Raw genomic sequence first — 19,391 nt, forward strand, 5'->3', positions numbered from 1 at the left:
TTTACTTATTTTACTTATGGTGTAAAGATTTCTCAACCTTAACGATCTTGTTGTAATTTTCCAAATATTTATGAAAAGACAAAAATAATAATAAAAGTAATAGCTGGTCACAACACGCTAATGTCATAAAAATAATCGGGTATAATTTGAAAAAGGGGTTTTATGTATTTGATAGTAGAAAAAACAAACAAATAATAAAAGAAATAAAAAAAAAGACTATTAAATATTAAGTGGAGTAACAAGGGCTCAAGCAAATTCAGTTTTTGGTACCAAAGTTTCCATTTGCGCTATTAAGCATCAAAATTAGAGACCCAACAGAACCTGTTTTTTTGGTTCCAAAACATTTTTGGGGCCAAAAATTGATTTATAAAGTTTAACAAGAGTTAAAACACCTATTAAACTTTATAATCTGTGTGGGTGCGAATTTTTATTTTTATTTTTTATAGTTTATTAAGGTGCTCTCAGAAGTCTTTACGGTCTTATCACAGAACACCGCGGAAGAGCATTCAATTGGGATTTTCCATACCAATCTCGCTTGTCGCTTATTGGACTTGAGCCTGCGTTGAACCTCGAACCCCTGGGTACTTTAGGGTAAGCCAGAACCCTCACCACTGCGCTACGGCTACATGATTGACAAAAGTGCGCCAAAAGAATTCACAAACATTAACAAAAGTTAAAACAAGCGTAATCTAAATATGCATGAGTGCAAAACGGTTCAAATAAAAAAACGACTAAAATAAATATGCATAAGTGCAAACTAAAATAAATGCTCTGAAGTTATTTGCAAATTCTAGGGTAACTAAGCTAACAATAATTCGCTGACTTTTTGGGAAAAAAAGCAAGAAAGAGCTGGCAGTAAATTGTAGATGCATTTATTATTAAACCCGTTTGGTGCACATAGGGGTCGTCCATAAAGTACGTACGCTTTTTTCCCCGCCACCTACGTACGTACGCCACCACCCCCTTCCCTGCATTTTGCCATACGCTTTTTTGAGTACCCTCTACCTCCCTAAAAGTACCTACGTTTTTATCCTATGAACCCAACACTCTGATACACACAATGATACTTTTTTTAGTTTAGTGTCTCCATACTTTTATAATTGACCAAATGCCCCCCCTCCCCCATCTCATATACGCCATTTGCAGACCCCCTCTTCCTCTCCAAGCGTACGTACTCTATGGACACCCTTTACGCTCACGCAAATTCACATATAGTTTTTGCAACTAATTTGTACTTATAAAATATATACATTTACGCAAGTTAGCACTTACGCGGGTCATTACATTTAATTTTTTCCACTAGTGTTGACATATTAGGTTGTTTAGTAAATTAACATAATAACAAAACTTGGATATAAAATTGTCCATAAATTACGCAACGCAAATTTTCATTAATAAGCAAAACAAAAAAGATTAAATGTTTTTCTTCGCAGAGCTTTTAGTTAAATAAAAATGTCTCTAGACTAAGTTTACAGTTAATATATTTGATAAAAAAAAAATTGACAAAAATTTTTAAAGATGTCTAAAAAAAAAGCTGTGTCAGCAAAAATTAGCAAAAAAGTATCAAATTTCAAACATTAGTTTCTCAGAATCTATAAGTAGTATTTGAACCAAGTTTTGAAATCATATAGGTAAAGTAGTAAAGCAGGTTCTAAACTAAAATCAAAGTTCAAAAATGTACAATCCATAATGACTGACAATTCTTTTTAAGAATTAAAAAATAAGGTAATTTTAGAAAAATAAAGTGCGATTAAACAAGTTCTGCTGGTTCTAAATAGTTGTTTTTAGTTCAGAACCTAGTTCCAATATTGAAGAAAACTCTGTGAAAATTTCAAGTCAAGCGGTTGAATAATAGTACTAATAATTGTCGTTTGAATTCAAGTGAACGTAACAAACACTTATTTCTGCGAAAAATGAAATAAATAGTATACAAATATGAAACTACTGTGCCCCTGAACAATAAGTTTTACCCTCTGCCTCTTTTTTTGTTTTGTCAATGAATCCTTTTTTAACTGCTATTTTAATTTTCCTTTGTGTTTTTCTTTTTTTTTTTGCTCATTTTGCTATTAATTTGCTTGATATGAGTATTGTCCTTTTTTGTTGCATAGCAGCTAAAGTATTTCCTCAGCAGTCAAATTTAACAGTTTAAATACATTATTAAGTTCAATAACACCTTTGTAATTACCCATTATATTTAATGATAGCAGAATATACTTCTATCTCTAAAACAGTTTGTGGCACAAAATGAGACTTTGAACACTAATTCCAAAGTAATTGGTTTAAAGCTTCATTTGGATTTTGGGTAAACCCATGTGAGCATTTTTATAGAAGATTTTCAGAGCCAAGATCTTTAAAGATGCTTTCAATATCTTTGTTTATAGCTAGAGGCAAACTTAAATGTGCTTTAAAGGTTGTACCTTCAATCAGTAACGGAACTTCAAAATTTAGGCCCCCCCGCAAAAGAATGTCTTTTTTAAAAAAAATAAAGCTTCACATATTAAATAGATATTTATTTCATATACCATATTTAAAAACAAAAAATTAAATAAAGATAAAGATAACTTCAAAACGAAACTAAATCTTAACCGAACTTAAATAGTGAAAACTTTCCTCCTTGATTTCATATTGGCAAAATCGGTAATGATGTTTTTCATTTCCATTTTTCCAGCCGCTTTTGCCTCAATAGAAACTATTGCAAGGTCGCTTAAACGTTCTTTACCAATGGTATTTCGTAAATAATTTTTTATTATTTTAAGCTTCGAAAAAGAACGTTCAGCTGATGCAACAGTAACAGGTAATGTAAGAAACAATAACAATGCTGTTATCACTTGTGGAACGCTTGCAGCTATAGTTGACAATTTTACTATTAAAAGGTCAGCCAATTCACGTATAGATGATATTTTTGATATTTCATCTTGTAGCATTGACTTTACCATAACCATTTGCAGCGGAAATTCAGTTGTTATATCTTCACTATATTTTCTCTGAATGGCTTCTGCACAGCTTATGATCTCACGTTCTTTCATTACCATTAATTTATTTGGATGGATGCAGGAAAATAATTGTACCACTTCTTGCATTCCTTTAAATCTATTGTCGAGTTGGTTGATAACGAGGTCCAAAATTTTTATAAAAATTTTGATGCGAAAAATTTGCTCACTACTATCAAAACGGTGACAGTAGATAATTCGTCAAAATGCCTTTTCACAATTTTTCTTCTTTTTTGAAAAAATATTGCAGGAATCTGCCACGTAGTCGCTATTTCTACCGCTTCAAATTTTGCTGAATCAAACATCTTTCTTTATTGTTTTAAATTTTTGCTGGCATTTTCTAGAGAACCTGAAGCTGTCGTAAGATCTAAATTTTTAGTTTGCAGCAATTTTGATGGTATATGTACCTCATTAAGGATTTTAGACAAAAGCACGCATAAAAAAACAAATTCGAAACTGCTCATATTTTTTTGTATTCGTACTGCTTCTTCGCGTTCTTCACGTTTTGTACTTGTTATTGATATCTCGGAAAGAGCTTTCATTATATCAAGAAAGCGAATTTTAACGGCGAAAAGAGAAGTATATCGTCCTGCCCATCGCGTTGGATTTAACCTTTTTAATGTTATTTGTGATTCTCCTGTATATTTGGATAGTAGATCCCACCTGTTTATGCTATTTCCGAAAAATGAATACACATCTTCTAGCATTACAAAAAATGAAGCAACTTCAACACAACATTTAGCTGATCTCTTTTAGCAATATCTTGAGTTGTATCCATTATAATTGAATAAAAAGGTGAACTATTAATATCAGCAGTAAGAGTGGCTTTTAAATGCGTTGCAAGGCAATGTATGACTTCATTTTGAATTTGATGGCTTAAATATTTTATAGATCCATTTGGCATACTCAAAACTTGCTTCATAACATTATCATATTTAGCTAAAAGTTGAACTTGGGTTAAAAAATTACCATTATATTCATTGTCAAATGATTCACGATGACCACAAAAAGCCAAAGAATTTTTACAAAGTGCTAATGTTATATTTACTATCCGCTCTAAGACTTGCACCCAAAAATTTGATTGGTATCGTATTTGTTCTTCTATATTTTTATCAATTGTTTCATTATGTCGCCATTTTTCATAAATGCAACAAGCAAATATATGTTGTTGACTATTTTCGTGAATTTTAATTTTTTTAGAAAGACCACGCCAATCTCTGACACCAAGCTCACGCCAGTTATCCTTTGCTTTTCGTTCTTCTGAGAAAAGCCAACAAGGCTCGCAATAAACGGCATCAAGTTTTGGGGAATAGCAAAGCCACATTCTTTCTATAGATCCATATTTTGTGGTAGTTTTAAAATATTCCTTGGAAAACCTACGGTTTTCTTGCAAGGGGTCGCGTATAAAAGGACCTTTTGGCCGACACGATTCCGATAATACAATTATTTTCTTGATATCTTTTGTTAGTATTTTACCATGAAAATTTGCAATGTCAGTAGAAAATAATTCACTTGATTTTTCTAAATTAATTTGTTCAATGGCGTCATTCGTATCAGAGTTTGAATCTTCCTGGTCTTCATTTCGGTGGTTTCTCGGAGACCTATTCACATCTTCTTCGTTCACATTTTTATTACCAGTAGCAATGTTTTCTTCGATATCATCATGTTCTACTGACTGATTTATACATGCCACTTCTGCAGAGTTTTGACTTTCCACTTCCGTTTCCGCTCGCTTTTCGATTGGTTTCAAAAACGTTGTTAGCTTCGGCAATTTAGCTAAAGTACCTTTTGTTTCTTTTAACTTTCTTCTTTTTGCTGCACCGCTTGTACTACTTAATTTCTTTTCCATTATTATGAGTCAAAATCTAAATTATTACAAATTTATAAATTCAGTACCTGTTGTAAAATTTTTAATTATTACAAATTTATTAATTACCTTTTATTAAATATATCAGTGAAGTAATAAACTCTCGTGCAACAATACTTTATTATTCGTAACACGATTAAATAAATTGGAGACTAGTAATTCAGATAAAATAAGAAATGAAAAGTTAACTTAATACAACGGAAGATTTAATATAAAATTGAAAATGAGAACATACATTTAAAAGTTAATTCGTATATGCAACAAGGATTATAGAATCATTATCCTTGATATGCAACGACATAACAAATAATATTGTTTATATTTTGAAATATTGAATATGCAACTAAGAACTTATAAATTGAAGAACTTCTTACAGTTTAAAAAAAATTTATACGCAACAAATTATTACTTTTACCGAATTCAGTCTAATTGTCTAATTCATACACAAACACAACATAACGGTAAAAAAATTAACTATACAATAACATCTGGCAGTTCGCAGCTGATAATCGTACTTTATTTCTCAATTGCGTATGCAATTTTAAAAAGGTTAAAACTTTTCGTTTAAATGTAAACTACACACTCCAATACAAAAATAAATTTTTGAACAATATATTTTAATACTATGGATGACATTTTTTTTATCCAAGTTTTATATTTTAGGGCCCACTATACCTGCGGAAAAGAGTTTTATAGTATAAATATTATTAAGAGTATAATTTTTTTTATATGAGGGCCCCCTATAGCTGGTAGGCCCCCCCGCAACGCAGGGTCCTGCGTCCAGTAGTTCCGCCACTGCCTTCAATTTTATCTTGTACTTGTACCTTCAAGTTTATCTCTTTGCCATTTACACTGGCTCTTTGCTATTTGAGGGCAAAACCAATATTGCGAAAACTCATTACAGCACATACATTGACTTCTTGTATGTTTTTATTTTTTATCTCAGGAGACGAGTAAAAATTATAGCTCCAATCACAAGATATATTCGAGTTTAAGGTTATGCGAGAGTCCCAAATTTTTTATCCGGTCAAGGCTGATGGTGACCTTGCCACCACAATCTTAAAATCTAATCTGCTTAAAAGTTGAAGACAACTATGCAGTATTCCAGAGTGACCTATTATAAAGAAGTTAGAATCTCCTTCGTCAACAGTTAGAAGTGATTCATCTAAACTGATTTTTGATGACGAAACAGCTTTTTTTACTTGTGGTTAATTAACTTTAATTTTTTGCAGTACATGCATGTCTGCTAGATGTAAACTGTCTTTTTTTGTTTAACCTTACTTTATTTTTATTATTACCTATATTTAATAACTCTATAAACATATAAAGAATAAATGCAGTGATTTGTATTATTGAGATATATAAAAAAATATAGGATGAAATCAATATGACATGTGTGTTGACATCAACACAACATAACTTCTTATTAAATGTCATCATTAAAATCAAAACTATAACTTGTAAATAACAGAATGTTGTAAAACAAAGAAGACAATTTGAAAAATGCATTTTGCAGTTCAAATTAAAAGTTTTGTGTACAAAAAAGAGCAAACCCAGTGGGCACAAGACGTATTTTAAACGTCTCAAATATGTATTAATGCGTTTTAATAAGTGTTTTAGACGTTATAAACACGTCTTGAGCCCACTATGAACAAAACAAAGTTGACACGGTTGCTAAGGTATTGCTATGGATAACACTATTCACCCTATACCATAAAAACATAAATTTATTTATAATGGAACGTATAATTCATCTCATATTAAATATTTTTGCAATGTTTAAACTAGATAAAAAAGCAAAAAAAAAAGTATGCTTTTTTTTTTGATAATCGATTTGATAACCGTTGACACAAAGTTTTGGATAGTATAATCTTACATTAATAGTTTTAGGTTTACGCTTTGATTGCAGGCTTGACGTATTGACTTAATTAACACTCTAGTATAATCTGTTAGTAATAATCTAGCTTTTTAACTAAATAAAGCGTGACATGAGTTTTTTAACAATTAACTAATCCCAAGTAAAATGTCTTTGAGTATGACAAATTATGCAATGGCAAGTAAAATGATTTTTACTTAATTAAGGTGGTACTAGCCCGACAAATTTCAAAATTTTCAGATTTTTTTTTTTTCTAAATTTGAAAAATAGAATCATTGTAGATTTCGAAAATGTATAGTTTTACTATGTTTTTAAGTAATTTAGTGACAGAAATTGTTAATTTGGTAATATGATCTCAAAAAGAAGCCCTTAGCAACCGCATAGCAACAATAAACAATGCTTACTTTTGGGCTAACTTAAATTTCATCAAACAATTAATTTCTATTATTATTCTACATTTCATATATATCTCCTTTGCTTTATATCAACTTTGCAAATACGTTAATTCCATTAATAATATTAAATTGAATTGTATAGTGAGAAGAAAGTGAATTTATAACAGTATATCAATAACAGCTTCTTATGATTATTTTATTGAATTTATTGCATTTATTTTTCACATTTTACTGCTTTATTCTTAGATGGGAAATAAAAAAAATAGCAAAAGAATAAAAAGAAATTATTTTCATGGAAATCAACATAAAATGTCTGATCAACAAAACATTTCACCTGAAAGTGTTTCTTATTCAAATATGTTTAGTAGTACTAATAGTACAAGTGCTAAAAAGTTGAACAAAGCAGTTAATTGTATTGGCAGTTCAGCTAAAAACAAACAGACATCTAACGACCTTAATTTTTTTATATTTATACATTTTGGCATTATGAAAGATTTATTTGAGGAGTTCTCACGCTGTTCTGAGTGTAGCTCACCTGTTAAGCTTACACAATAAAAATGAACACAAAGGGTTTTCACTTAAATTATGTATAAAATGTAGTGTTTATTCAGCATGCAGATTTTCTTATACTTCTCCTCAATATATACCTTTACAAAAAAGTAAAACTGTAAAAAAAGCACATGAAATTAACTATCGCACAGTTATGGCTTTTCGCGAGATAGGCAAAGGTCATGCTGGAATTGAAACATTTACAATAATGATGAATATGCCATTTTCTATTGCATTTACTACTTATAAAAAAATTAATAAGACTCTTTATTGTGCATATGAAAAATCTGCTGAAAAAAGTACCCAAAAAGCTGCTCATGAAGTGCGTCAAATGATTAACATCAATGCGTGTAGCAATGATATTGTTGACTGTCATATTTCTATTGATGGAACATGGCAAAAAAGGGGTTATTCATCCCTGAATGGCGTGGTATCTGCAATTTCAAAGGATAATAAAAAGGTCTTAGACTATTACACTATGTCAAAATTTTGTAAATCTTGTGAGATTTGGTCCAAAAAAAAAGGATCAGCTGGTTATGAACTATGGAAAACAAGACATAAGTGTGCAATTAATCATCACGAATCATCTGGTGCTATGAAGTCCGCTGGTGCTATTTCAATTTTTTGTTCTTCATTAAGTAAGTTTTACTTAAGGTACAGTCATTACATAGGAGATGGGGACACTAAAGCATACAGCAAAGTAAGGGAAGCAAGACCTTATGGAGAAACGTTGATACCAGAAAAACTAGAGTGTCTCGGTCATGTTCAAAAGAGACTTGGAACAAGACTTCGGAATTTACGTGCAATAAAAAAAAAAGAAAAGTTGAATGACAGTAAAACTCTCTCAGGTAAAGGAAGACTAACTGATGCAAGTATTAACTTAATGCAGAATTACTTTGGTATGGCTATTTGTCAGAATGATAAACTCTACCCTATGAAAAAAGCTGTACTTGCAGTTTTATGGCACTGCTGCGAAGGTGATGCAGCTACACGTCATCAATTTAGTCCCAGAACCAATACTAGCTGGTGCAAATGGCAAAGGGATAAGATTACAGGACAATGCACTTATAAAAACAAGTTAAACCTACCAGTTGCTATAAAAGACCTATTACACCCAATATTTATGGAACTTAGTTCGGACAATCTTTTGTCAAAATGTTTACACAGCTATACCCAAAATCCTAATGAGTCTTATAATCAAATAATCTGGGAAAAATGCCCCAAAACACATTTTGTTTCAAAAAATGTTTTAGAGTTGGCTGTTTTCTCTGCAGTTATATCTTTTAATGGAGGTTACGTTTCCCATAAAGAAACATTTAAGCAACTTGGATTTCATTGTGGAAAATATTTCCTTCTCAGTGCAATTAAAAAAGACAAAAATCGTGTCATTCATATGGAAAGGAAGGAAAAAGAAGTGACAAAATCAAGAAGGAAAAAATTGAGAGGTATAAAAAAAGGATTTAGCAAGGATGACTCCTATGTGTCTGGAAATTTTTAAAGATATATATTGTTAAAGTTGTTTTATTTTGTTTTCTTGCGTTTTCTCTGTTAACAGATTTTTAAACTTTGAACAAGAATATCTTTTGAACTACTTGGAGATTATGGCTAAAATTTTCACAGATTGTTCATCAGGTTACTGTGAAGGGATTTGACCAAAAAGAGACTTTTATAGTTAGCTGTTGTCGAGATATTAACATTAGCAGCACAAATTTTACATAAAAATAAAAAATTATTTTTTAAAGTGCAGCCATTTTGATTCTGTAAAAGTTCTGATGGTGATTCTGGTCAAATCCCTCAATCAACATGTTGTTAACCTTTTTGCAAAATTTTAGCTTCACACACTGACTATTTCATGAGAAATCCTTGTTTAAAAATGTAGTTAAAATTGTATATTTTTTGCTGACTCATGTTTTCGAGTATACTAATACTTTTTATTATATTTACTCTAAATAATTTTTTAATGCACATAGTTTAAAAAAAAATTGCATCAAAATTAAATAAATTGACTGTTTTAATTTTTATGGGCTAGTACCACCTTAAAAGAAAACATCATTTTAATGCTTTTACGGAAAGAACGGTTTTAAGAAAAAATCACCCTGGAATTAATTCCCTCAAAAAAATCCCCTCGGAAATAATCCCCCTGAGAAAAAATCCCTCGGGAAAAAATTCCCCGCAAAAAATTTTTTTATTTCAAAATACTTTTTTGAAATTGATAGATTGCCTGCCCAAACAAAAACCCTCAAAGTCAATGTAGCGGTAATCCTCGCATGCTCTACTAATTTATCAGTCGATAAATGTACACTACTTGCATGTTCTACTTGTCAGTCGATTTATAAAAAAGGAAGGATTAAGATTTTACTTGTAAAATAATATGTATGTAAATGATAATTATATTATAAACAACTTTATTGATATAACGCTTATTTTATGTGCTGTAAGAAGAAATCCTGGGGGATTTTTTTCTGCTACCGGAGAGAATTTATAAAGTAAAATTTTTACACTATAATTACATCATTTTAAAAATTTTTTAAATTTTTAAATAAGGTTACCACACAATTAAATACAATTATATTTGTATTATATACAATGATATTTGTGATTAACTAAGATGTGTATAAAATAATTTAGGAAGTAGTTATATATTTAGCTTTTTATTCACTAGTTATTAAATCTTCATGAACATATTTGTACTCTTTGATTATGCAGGTTTGACCATGGCCGGATTTATACTGATTGGAGCCCTGAAAATATTTTGAAATTTAAAATTGCTGTATGTGAGTTTTAGCGCCATTTTTGTGAAAGAAAAGTGATTTAATGAAAAAAAAAAAGGGAAATTCTATAGGTACCTAGACTAGGTAGTGATTTAAATAATTCACTTTTACTCATCTGCAGAAAACTTTCTTTCATGTTGTTGGTCATGTCTAACTGTTTATGATTTTAAAAGCTTTTAATAAACTAAAAAAAGTGTTTTTTATGATTAGCTGCTCTAAACAAAGTAAAGTAAATAGTACACAATACTTATCAAGCTACACAGTGAACAAATATTGTGTATTCGACTGAAAGCAATTATTAGCAATTACTCGTTATTTTTTTTTTTTTTTTTTTTTTTTTTATTTATTTCGTCATTAAAAAGAAATAAGCTTTTACAATGTTTTTACAACATAAAAATATAACATTAAAGTTTCGACCGGAGCCGGCAGAAGACATGGTCTTATCATCCAGCCCCGTTAATATAACTAAAAAATTCAGCCGATAAAAATGAAAAAGGAAAGTAGAAACTAAAGAGAAAACTGATTTAACAATCAATTTACTATTTGCAGAAAAAAAAGAAGAAAAAAAAAAAAAATTTTAATTATTTTTTAAAATTATTATTATTTTTAATTCTCTATTTTATTCTACTTTTATTTTTATTTTACACGCACACACACACACACACACACACACACACACACACACACACACACACACACACATACATGCAAATATAAGTCCGTTCATATATACATACAAAACCAAATAAATTCTGTTTTATATTCCATCTACAAATGGCCTAAGTTATAATAAATATTGCATTTACAAATTGCGTTATTATTATAACGCATATTATAATAAATATTGCATTTACAAATTGCGTTATTATTATTAACATGGTCGCCGAGAGGGGGGGCGAAAGGGACAGTTTGTCCCGGGCAGCAGATATTCAAGGGGCGCCAAACGAAAAGAAGGTACCTAAAAAAACAAAACCACAAACTCTTTATTTATAATATAAGGAAATTTTTTTAAATAAGGGTGCCAATCAGGCTTGCTGTTCCAGGTGGCGTGACGGCTCTCGGGGGCCCAGGTTATTAATTAACAATATATCTAAAACTATTGCTTAAAAATCTTTTTTTAAGAATCAATTAAAAGATATAAATTAAAACTTTTTTGTCAAAACAAATTACATTAACTAACTTTACTCCCCAAGGAGTGTTAAATTTCAACTAAAGGTATTTTTGTTGAGACTTTAACTCTCTTAAGGACTCCTGTATTTTAGCAAATAAAGTTTACATAATTATTTTTTATTTTTTGCAAATTTAAAATTGTAAAAAGCGGCCTTACTTTACAATATCATGGCACATAGTATGCTTATGCCTAAATCTGGACCTGGAAATGACACTTTAAGCGTTGTGCAAACTCCTAATTAAAAAAAGTATGTGGGTGTTTATGTCAAAAGAGGATATTTTTCAAAAGCATAAAAACTTGGAGTTTGCACAATGTCTGCAAGAGTCATATCTGAAGCATGAAAAATCTTGCAGGCAAATATATTTGTAAATATTTTTAAATCTTTGAATACTTAAAATGCCTTATATTTTTGATTGTGTAACACAGTACTCGAACTTTATTCACTAAGAAAAGAAAAAATATAAATGTCTTTCAGAGTTTTGATTTTTCTATTTATTTTTGCGTCATTTTCATGATAATTATTTACAAAATATTTTTCAGTTAAAACCGGAGCAAGTAAAATGCAAAAAAATTTCTGTTTCTTTTGATTCGTTTTAATACATTTTTTATTGTAAATCAATCAGATAATATTAAGTCAGTAAAATATCTACAAGATTTGTTTATTTATATTTCGAAAATGTCTTATGACGCGGTCAGTTTTAATAAACGAAAATTTGAATTAAACTGTAAAGAATTAAAGAATTTAGTAAAATGAACAAAACTTTCAAGTCCTCAGTCGTGAAAAATTCATAGGTTTAAAAATAGGTTTAATAGGTTTGTTAAAATTTAAAATTAAAAAAAAAGTGTGGGGAAGAGGGATGGGGTAGGTGCTCTTGGTTCCGTCGGTGGCGTCAGCCACGAGTTATACTAGAAACAAAGCTACTCCATTAAATTATAAAAACATTTAGCTAGCGTTTTTTGCCCACAAGATGTAATAAATCGAGTAACAGTATAAAATAAAATGTAATAAATCCAGTTACACTAAAACATCTTTTTTGAAAAATAATCTTTTAAAGAAATTGGACGTTAAGCTGGAGAGTATTTTTTTTTTTCAATATTGTGAAAAATCGACGGTTGACAATTTCCGTTCTTCTTAAAATATAGTTATTTAGGGGTCGTTAATTCACTTGTTAGTACTCAATAAAATAAGGCATGGTACATGTTTTTCTGAACAAAAATATAAGTTTTTTCAATTACATTATATGTAAGTTTTTTTCATCAAAAAGTATTACATATTTGATATGTATGGAAAGATTATTTTAACCACTATAATAATCTGGTAAAAGCTACGCGACTATAACAAATCGTCAAGCGTAGTTTTATTTTGAAAAGATGTAGTTTTAAACATAAAGTACCTTGGGGCTTAGCTATAGATAAGTCTATGGATTTGATTTTTTCATAAAAGCGCGTGTTGGTGTTTGTTTTCAATGAATGTAACTTGACATTTAAAATCAGACATTATTAGAGAAAATTATTCATGAAAAACCATTTTTTTATGAAAATTGAAGTTATTATTTTCTTTACCACACCTAAATGAGCATGTTTAACAATATCAATAAACATATGTTATGTTAGTTTCAGATAAACTATGGTAGTGTTGATTTTTCTACAAAAGTCGTTTTTGCATGAATAATCGTAACTTTTAGCCCCATTCAAAAAACTGTTTTCGGTATTTAGTATCATTTTTTGAAATACTCGGGACTTATTCGGTCATCTTGAAAAAATAATTTATTTCATTCAGAATGCGTAAACAATTAAACAAAGAGGCGGTAAACTTTACAAACAAATTACTTTCATTTTCAAACTCGTTTCGTTTTTATATCAATCGTAAAAATCGTTTAATTGACATTTGGTTTCTTTTATTTTTATAACAATAATTTAAAAGTAACATAAGTTACTTTTAACCTATTGTTATAAAAACAGTTATATCTTTTAACACTAAGTCGATACAAATAGCTATTATGGCTTCAATAATGTATAATAAACAGTGGCGGATCCAGCATATTTTGATCTTTGAGATAGCTAACTTCCAGAAATGGAGCTAACTCCAAAGATTTATATGTTTATACTTATTTCAAATAATGAGGGTTTGCAAAAAATTGCGATGATTGGAGGCTGGGAACAAAAAAGCCCCAAAATTTTTGCAACACCTGCCCCAAACGTGAGAGCAACAAATCAATGAAATATTTTTTGTGCTATTCTTAACTAGACATATATTCATTGATAATTTTTAAGTTTCATAGTATTATCTTTCAGCGTTCAAAAATTATATGACCATATAAAGTTTAAAACCCCCTCAACTTGAGGGGGTTGGAATTTCATTAGGGCTCTTTTCGTATTTACTTTATTTAATCGCAAAACTTAATTTTTCGAAATGGATAAAGTAAATACTAACAATAATTCACTTTGTAACAGCAATAAGAAAAGAAAAATTGATAACTAGAAAAGAATATTTAATGAAGATTGGACAGAAAAATTTGCATTTATTGAAAAAGAAAATAAACCAATATGTTTAATTTGTAATAAAGAACTTGGTCATAACAAGTCAGGGAACGTTTAACGCCACTATGAATGACTTAAAAAACTGTTGATTGAGTTAAAAAACTGTGAAGCATTTAGTTTAGCTCTGGATGAATCAATAGATGTTCAAGATAAATCTCAAATGGCAGTATTTGTAAGGTATGTAACATCAGATGTAATTGTGAAAAAAGAATTACTAGATTTGGTTGAGCTAAAAGATACAAATCGTGGAGTTGATATAAAAGAAGCTCTTGAAACAGTTCTAGTTAAATCCAATGCATCTATCAAAAACTTGTTAGTGTTGCTACAGATGGTGCACCAGCGATGGTTGGCAAACATGTTGGACTTATTGGTATATTAAAAGGTGATTCTAAGTATCCAGAGTTCATTTTAGTTCATTGTTTGATTCATTGAGAACATTTAGTAGCAAAACATTTTAATTTTTCAATCGTTCTAAAATTAGTGTCAGAAATTGTAAATTATATTTGATCAAATGCTAAAAATCACAGACAGTTTAAAAACTTTATTAATGATCTAGATCTTGCTGACAAACCAAATGACTTATCATTTTACTGTGCTGTACGGTGGCTTTCAAGTAGTTATGCTTTATTTATGTTCGTAGAATGATTAGAACCAATTAAATATTTTTGATTGAAAAGAAAAAGACTTTTCGAATTATAGATGATAAGAGTTTTTTGCAAGATCTTTTGTTTTTGACTGATGTAATCCAACATTTACAAAGTCTGAATTTGTCTCTTCAGGGAAAAGAAAAAATTATATCTGATCTTGCTCAAGATGATTATTTCTAATCCTTTAATTCAGTTTGAATCATACAGGGAAAAATTACAGAATTTACTAGAAGACTTTCAAAAAATGTTTATAGATTTGCATGCACTTAAATCATCTTTAGGATTTATATTAAATCCTTTTTTAATTGATATTATAAGTGATGGTTGTCCAATTTCATCAAACATGGTTGAAGAAGTATCTCAATTTGAAACAGAACTATTAGATCTCCAAGAAGATCAAAATCTTGTGATGCTGCATAAAACACTAACTTTATTGGAATTTTGGAAGATAGTGCCTGAGGTTAAGTATCCCTTACTAAACAAAATTAGTATAAAAATTATTTCAATTTTTGGTTCAACATACACATGTGAATCTTTATTTTCCACTATGAAATTTGTCAAATCAAAGTATCGTGCAAATCTCACCACTGAGCATTTGTCAGAGTTACTTAGAACAGCGACTACAAGCTTGAAGCCAGATTTTAAGAGACTTGCAACTAAAGTTCAGAATCTTAGTGCCTGATTATAAATTTGTAACTGTTTGTAATTTTGTTACTTTTTAAAAACTTATGTGAATATGCTTCTTTTAACAATTCTTTAAATGGTTTTATAGTGTGAGTAAAAAGGGGATTAGATTTTCATTTAACTTGATTGAAATGAATTTTTCGAAACACTCAAGATAATTTGAAATTTTAAACAAGCTTACATTTTGAAATTTTACAATTTGAAAATATTTTTTTCAATTTTTACATAAACTAGTAGTAAATATAAAATTTGTACACAAAAAGTTTTTAAAAAAAAGTTCTTCAAAAAAATTTATTTCTCTTCATAAAAAATTTAATTTTTAACTTCATGAAGTATTTTAAAACACTTATTATTTATCTAAATTTTTTGCAAAAAAATCTTTAAAAAAAGAATGCATAATAATTATCTAAATTACCGAAATTTTTAATGCGCCTTTTCGGCTCACGTAGGTATTTGAATACGGCTTTTGTCCTAAAAAGTCTGGTCATCCCTGTTCTTTGCCTTAGATGCATTGAGTACGCAGTATGTTTTCGGTGCCGAAAGGAAGAAGTTGTATCAAAAGTTCATTCGATAATGTAATTTTTACAAGCGTTTTGAAAGACTCTTTTAACCCTGAGGCTTCCGTTTACCCTTAAGCAGACTTAATGATGATCAGTATTGTCTTAATGAATATTGCTATATTAAATTTATAACGTAATTCATCTCGTAATAACGCAATTAACGCATTTCAAAAAACTTAATTTTAAACTTAATATATCAAAACAAACATTTGGTACTAGTATTTATATTTATTTTAGTTTATTATTTTTGTTTCGTACTAATAGTTTTGAGTTTTTTTATTTCTATTAAAAATTTTTTGTAAGCTATGTATTTTTAAAGTTTTGTAATTGAAAGCTTGTGCACACATTACTTGCATAATTAACGAAATATTGAATTAGGCATAAATACCAAAACCTCATTTCTAAGTTTGCTTACTTAAGCTTTGAACATATCTCAGACAGATATCTTTAATTATTTTTTCTGAAACACACAGACAATTAAGCTGGTAAGAATCAGCATGGTGTAAGTAAAAAAAAATAATTAGTAAAGCCAATATTTATGGTTACAAAGCACCATTATGTTAAACTTAAGACTGGTGTAAGGTGTTAGTTTATGTAAAGAAACTGGCAACGTTGATTTCCTGAAACGTTGACTTGCACCATTCTGATTCTCGTCGGCTCAATCGTGTCGTTAATTTTATATTGCAAAAACAACTTCATAAAAAAACTTAGCATTTGAGAGTTTATTTAAAATGAGAACTTTCAGAAAGTTCGGGCGAATTAGATATAATTTTTCAATTTGCTTTCAAAGTTAAAGCATTACGACATTAAAGGCCTAACATAAAAGTGGGTTAAAAGTTATCTTTTTAATAGAAAACGGTTTGTTGTCCTGGAGGAGTCAGGAGCTCTTGATAATGATTGCAGAGTCCCACAGGGATCGATCTTGGGACCTTTATTATTTTTAATATATGTTAATGATATGAATAAAGCTTCTCATAAAATATCGTCAATAATGTATGCAGACGATACAAATTTATTCTACAACAATTCTGATTTAAAAATATTGTTCGAAACAATGAACACTGAACTGGAAAGCTTTAACCAATGGTTTATAGCTAATAAGTTATCATTAAATTGTGAAAAACAAGTTTAACTTTTTTCCATAAAATAAGATAATCAACTAATCTTCCATTAAAGTTGCCAAAACTGTCAATTAACAAAAATGAAATAAATCGAGTAAATTATACAAGGTTTTTGGGAGAAATATTTGATGAGAACCTATCATTAATAAAACATATTAGTCTTATTGAAGCAAAAATATTATCTCCTATAAGTGTATTATATAAATCTAGGGCCTTTCTTGATTATAAATCACGCAAAATGCTTTACTTCAGTCTTGTTTATTGTCATCTCGCTTACGCTAATATTGTTTGGGCTAACACACACAAAACTAAATTATTAAGATTACAGAGGCTACAAAACCACGCATGTAAAGCGGTTAACTATTTAAAAAGATTAGAAAACCCTTCCTCTGTAATGAAATACATGAATGTGTTAAATATATCAAAACTTAATTCGCTTCAAATATTTATGTATAAATATAAGAATAACTTGCTGCCAAAAGTATTTTCTGATACTTTTACATTGGCGTTTTCACAAAAATACAATCTTAACTATCAATTGAGCAGAGTAAAATCACAAGTGTCAAAATTCTCAATTATTAACCAAGGTCCATCATTATGAAATCAATTAAAAAATAACATTATAAAAGATTTGAAAAGCACTTCCTCTTTTAAACGACAAATGAAATTGCATCTCCTAAACTTTTGATGTATATGCGAGTATGTTTATATATGTAAGTATGTTTGTATATGTGTTTGTGAATGTGTACATATGAGGATGTATATATGAGTTCTTATTCTTCACCTAGTATTTTTCAGAAAAAATATTTTATTGCAAATTTACTAAAGTCATGTGGGCTTTAAATGTTATTAAATGTTATTGTAAATTATGCTTTTGAGTTTTATTCTTCACGTAGTATTTTTCAGAAAAAATATTTTATTGTAAATTTACTAAAGCCATGTGGGCTTTAAATGTTATTGTGAAGGGGCTCTATGAAAAGATTGTGGTGACACCAGTCATCTGTATCTTCTTTGAGCCCCTGTTTGTTTTATATATATTCTTTGTGTAACGTAAAAGTTTCATTGTAATTTTATTTTTATATAAACAGCAACAAAAAAAAAAAAAAAAAAAGATAATTTGCCCGAACTTTCAATAGCATCTCAAATGTTCGTTCACTTTATAAGATATACTCATATAAAATATTTAAAAACGAAATTAGAAATTATTGTATTATTGTACAAATAATGATAAAAAACTATTGTTTCGTGGTTATTAAATTTATTGCTTTTTTTCCTGTTAATTGTAGTCTTTGTTCTTTAGTAACGATAGCAATTGGAACTGTGCATTAGTGGGGGAGGTTACTGTATTTTTAAACTTCACTGTTTTTTAAACAAAAATCAGTTTATAATCAAAGTCAAAATATTTTTTTTTGCTGCAAATATAATTGGGTAAACTTTAATAAAATTAATGTTAAATTTGATCATTTCATTCAATATTTGCTTATTTTACATATCAATATTTTCCATGATTTCGAAATTGCTGTTTGGTCAACGAATTATTTCAGCAGATTGCAATTAAAGATTATCTTTTTTTTAAACATTCATAAACGCAAAGTAATAACAATTATTATTTAAGAAAAAAAAGTTTCGTAAAATTTGAATAACGCACGTTTTTTTGCTATTTATTTTTTAAATGACCGATGTTTGACCATGGTGACCAAGTTTTGACGATACCACGGGTATATTATTAAAAAAGTTCGTATGAAATATTTTTTTTGAATATTTTCGTTTTTTATTTCAACAGTCATATAGTTACTTAATATCCTTATTATAAAGAAATAGATTAATGTTATCAGCAATCATGACGTCTTCCAAGCTTCTAGAAAACGATTAGCGGTTGTGTTTGAATAATAAAATTATTTATAATGATGTGGTAAAGTTATTTAAAATGTGTGGTATAAAGTACTTATAATGATTAGATCTATTAATTGCTAATGGATTGTTTAAAAAGTAATGATATAATATGTAATGGTTGCGAATTGTATATATTAAGGTTGATATTTGTAAAAAATATTCGCGTCAGATAGTAGTACAATACCCAATAAAGAAATAAGTGAAGATAAACCGCAATACCCAAAATTAAATAAGTAATAATTATTAAGTATTAACAAACGTTATCAACCATGATGATTACGTTTATATGAATGCATTAAGTAGTTAAACTAATTAATAGTATAAAT

General features: G+C 29.0%; 2 protein-coding genes across 2 annotated transcripts; one reads left to right on the plus strand and one right to left on the minus strand.

Moving 5' to 3' along the window:
* Positions 1-3,696: 3,696 nt before the first annotated feature.
* On the minus strand, positions 3,697-4,839 carry LOC136086079 (uncharacterized). The gene has a single exon (XM_065808348.1). It carries the CDS (start codon positions 4,837-4,839, stop codon positions 3,697-3,699), a length of 1,143 nt encoding a protein of 380 aa, XP_065664420.1.
* Positions 4,840-14,973: 10,134 nt separating this feature from the next.
* On the plus strand, positions 14,974-15,489 carry LOC136086080 (EPM2A-interacting protein 1-like). The gene has a single exon (XM_065808349.1). The coding sequence runs from the start codon at positions 14,974-14,976 to the stop codon at positions 15,487-15,489; it is 516 nt and encodes a 171-aa protein (XP_065664421.1).
* The last annotated feature ends 3,902 nt before the right edge of the window (positions 15,490-19,391 follow it).

Source organism: Hydra vulgaris, chromosome 10 (genome assembly GCF_038396675.1).
Source record: "Hydra vulgaris chromosome 10, alternate assembly HydraT2T_AEP".
Lineage (NCBI taxonomy): Eukaryota > Metazoa > Cnidaria > Hydrozoa > Anthoathecata > Hydridae > Hydra > Hydra vulgaris.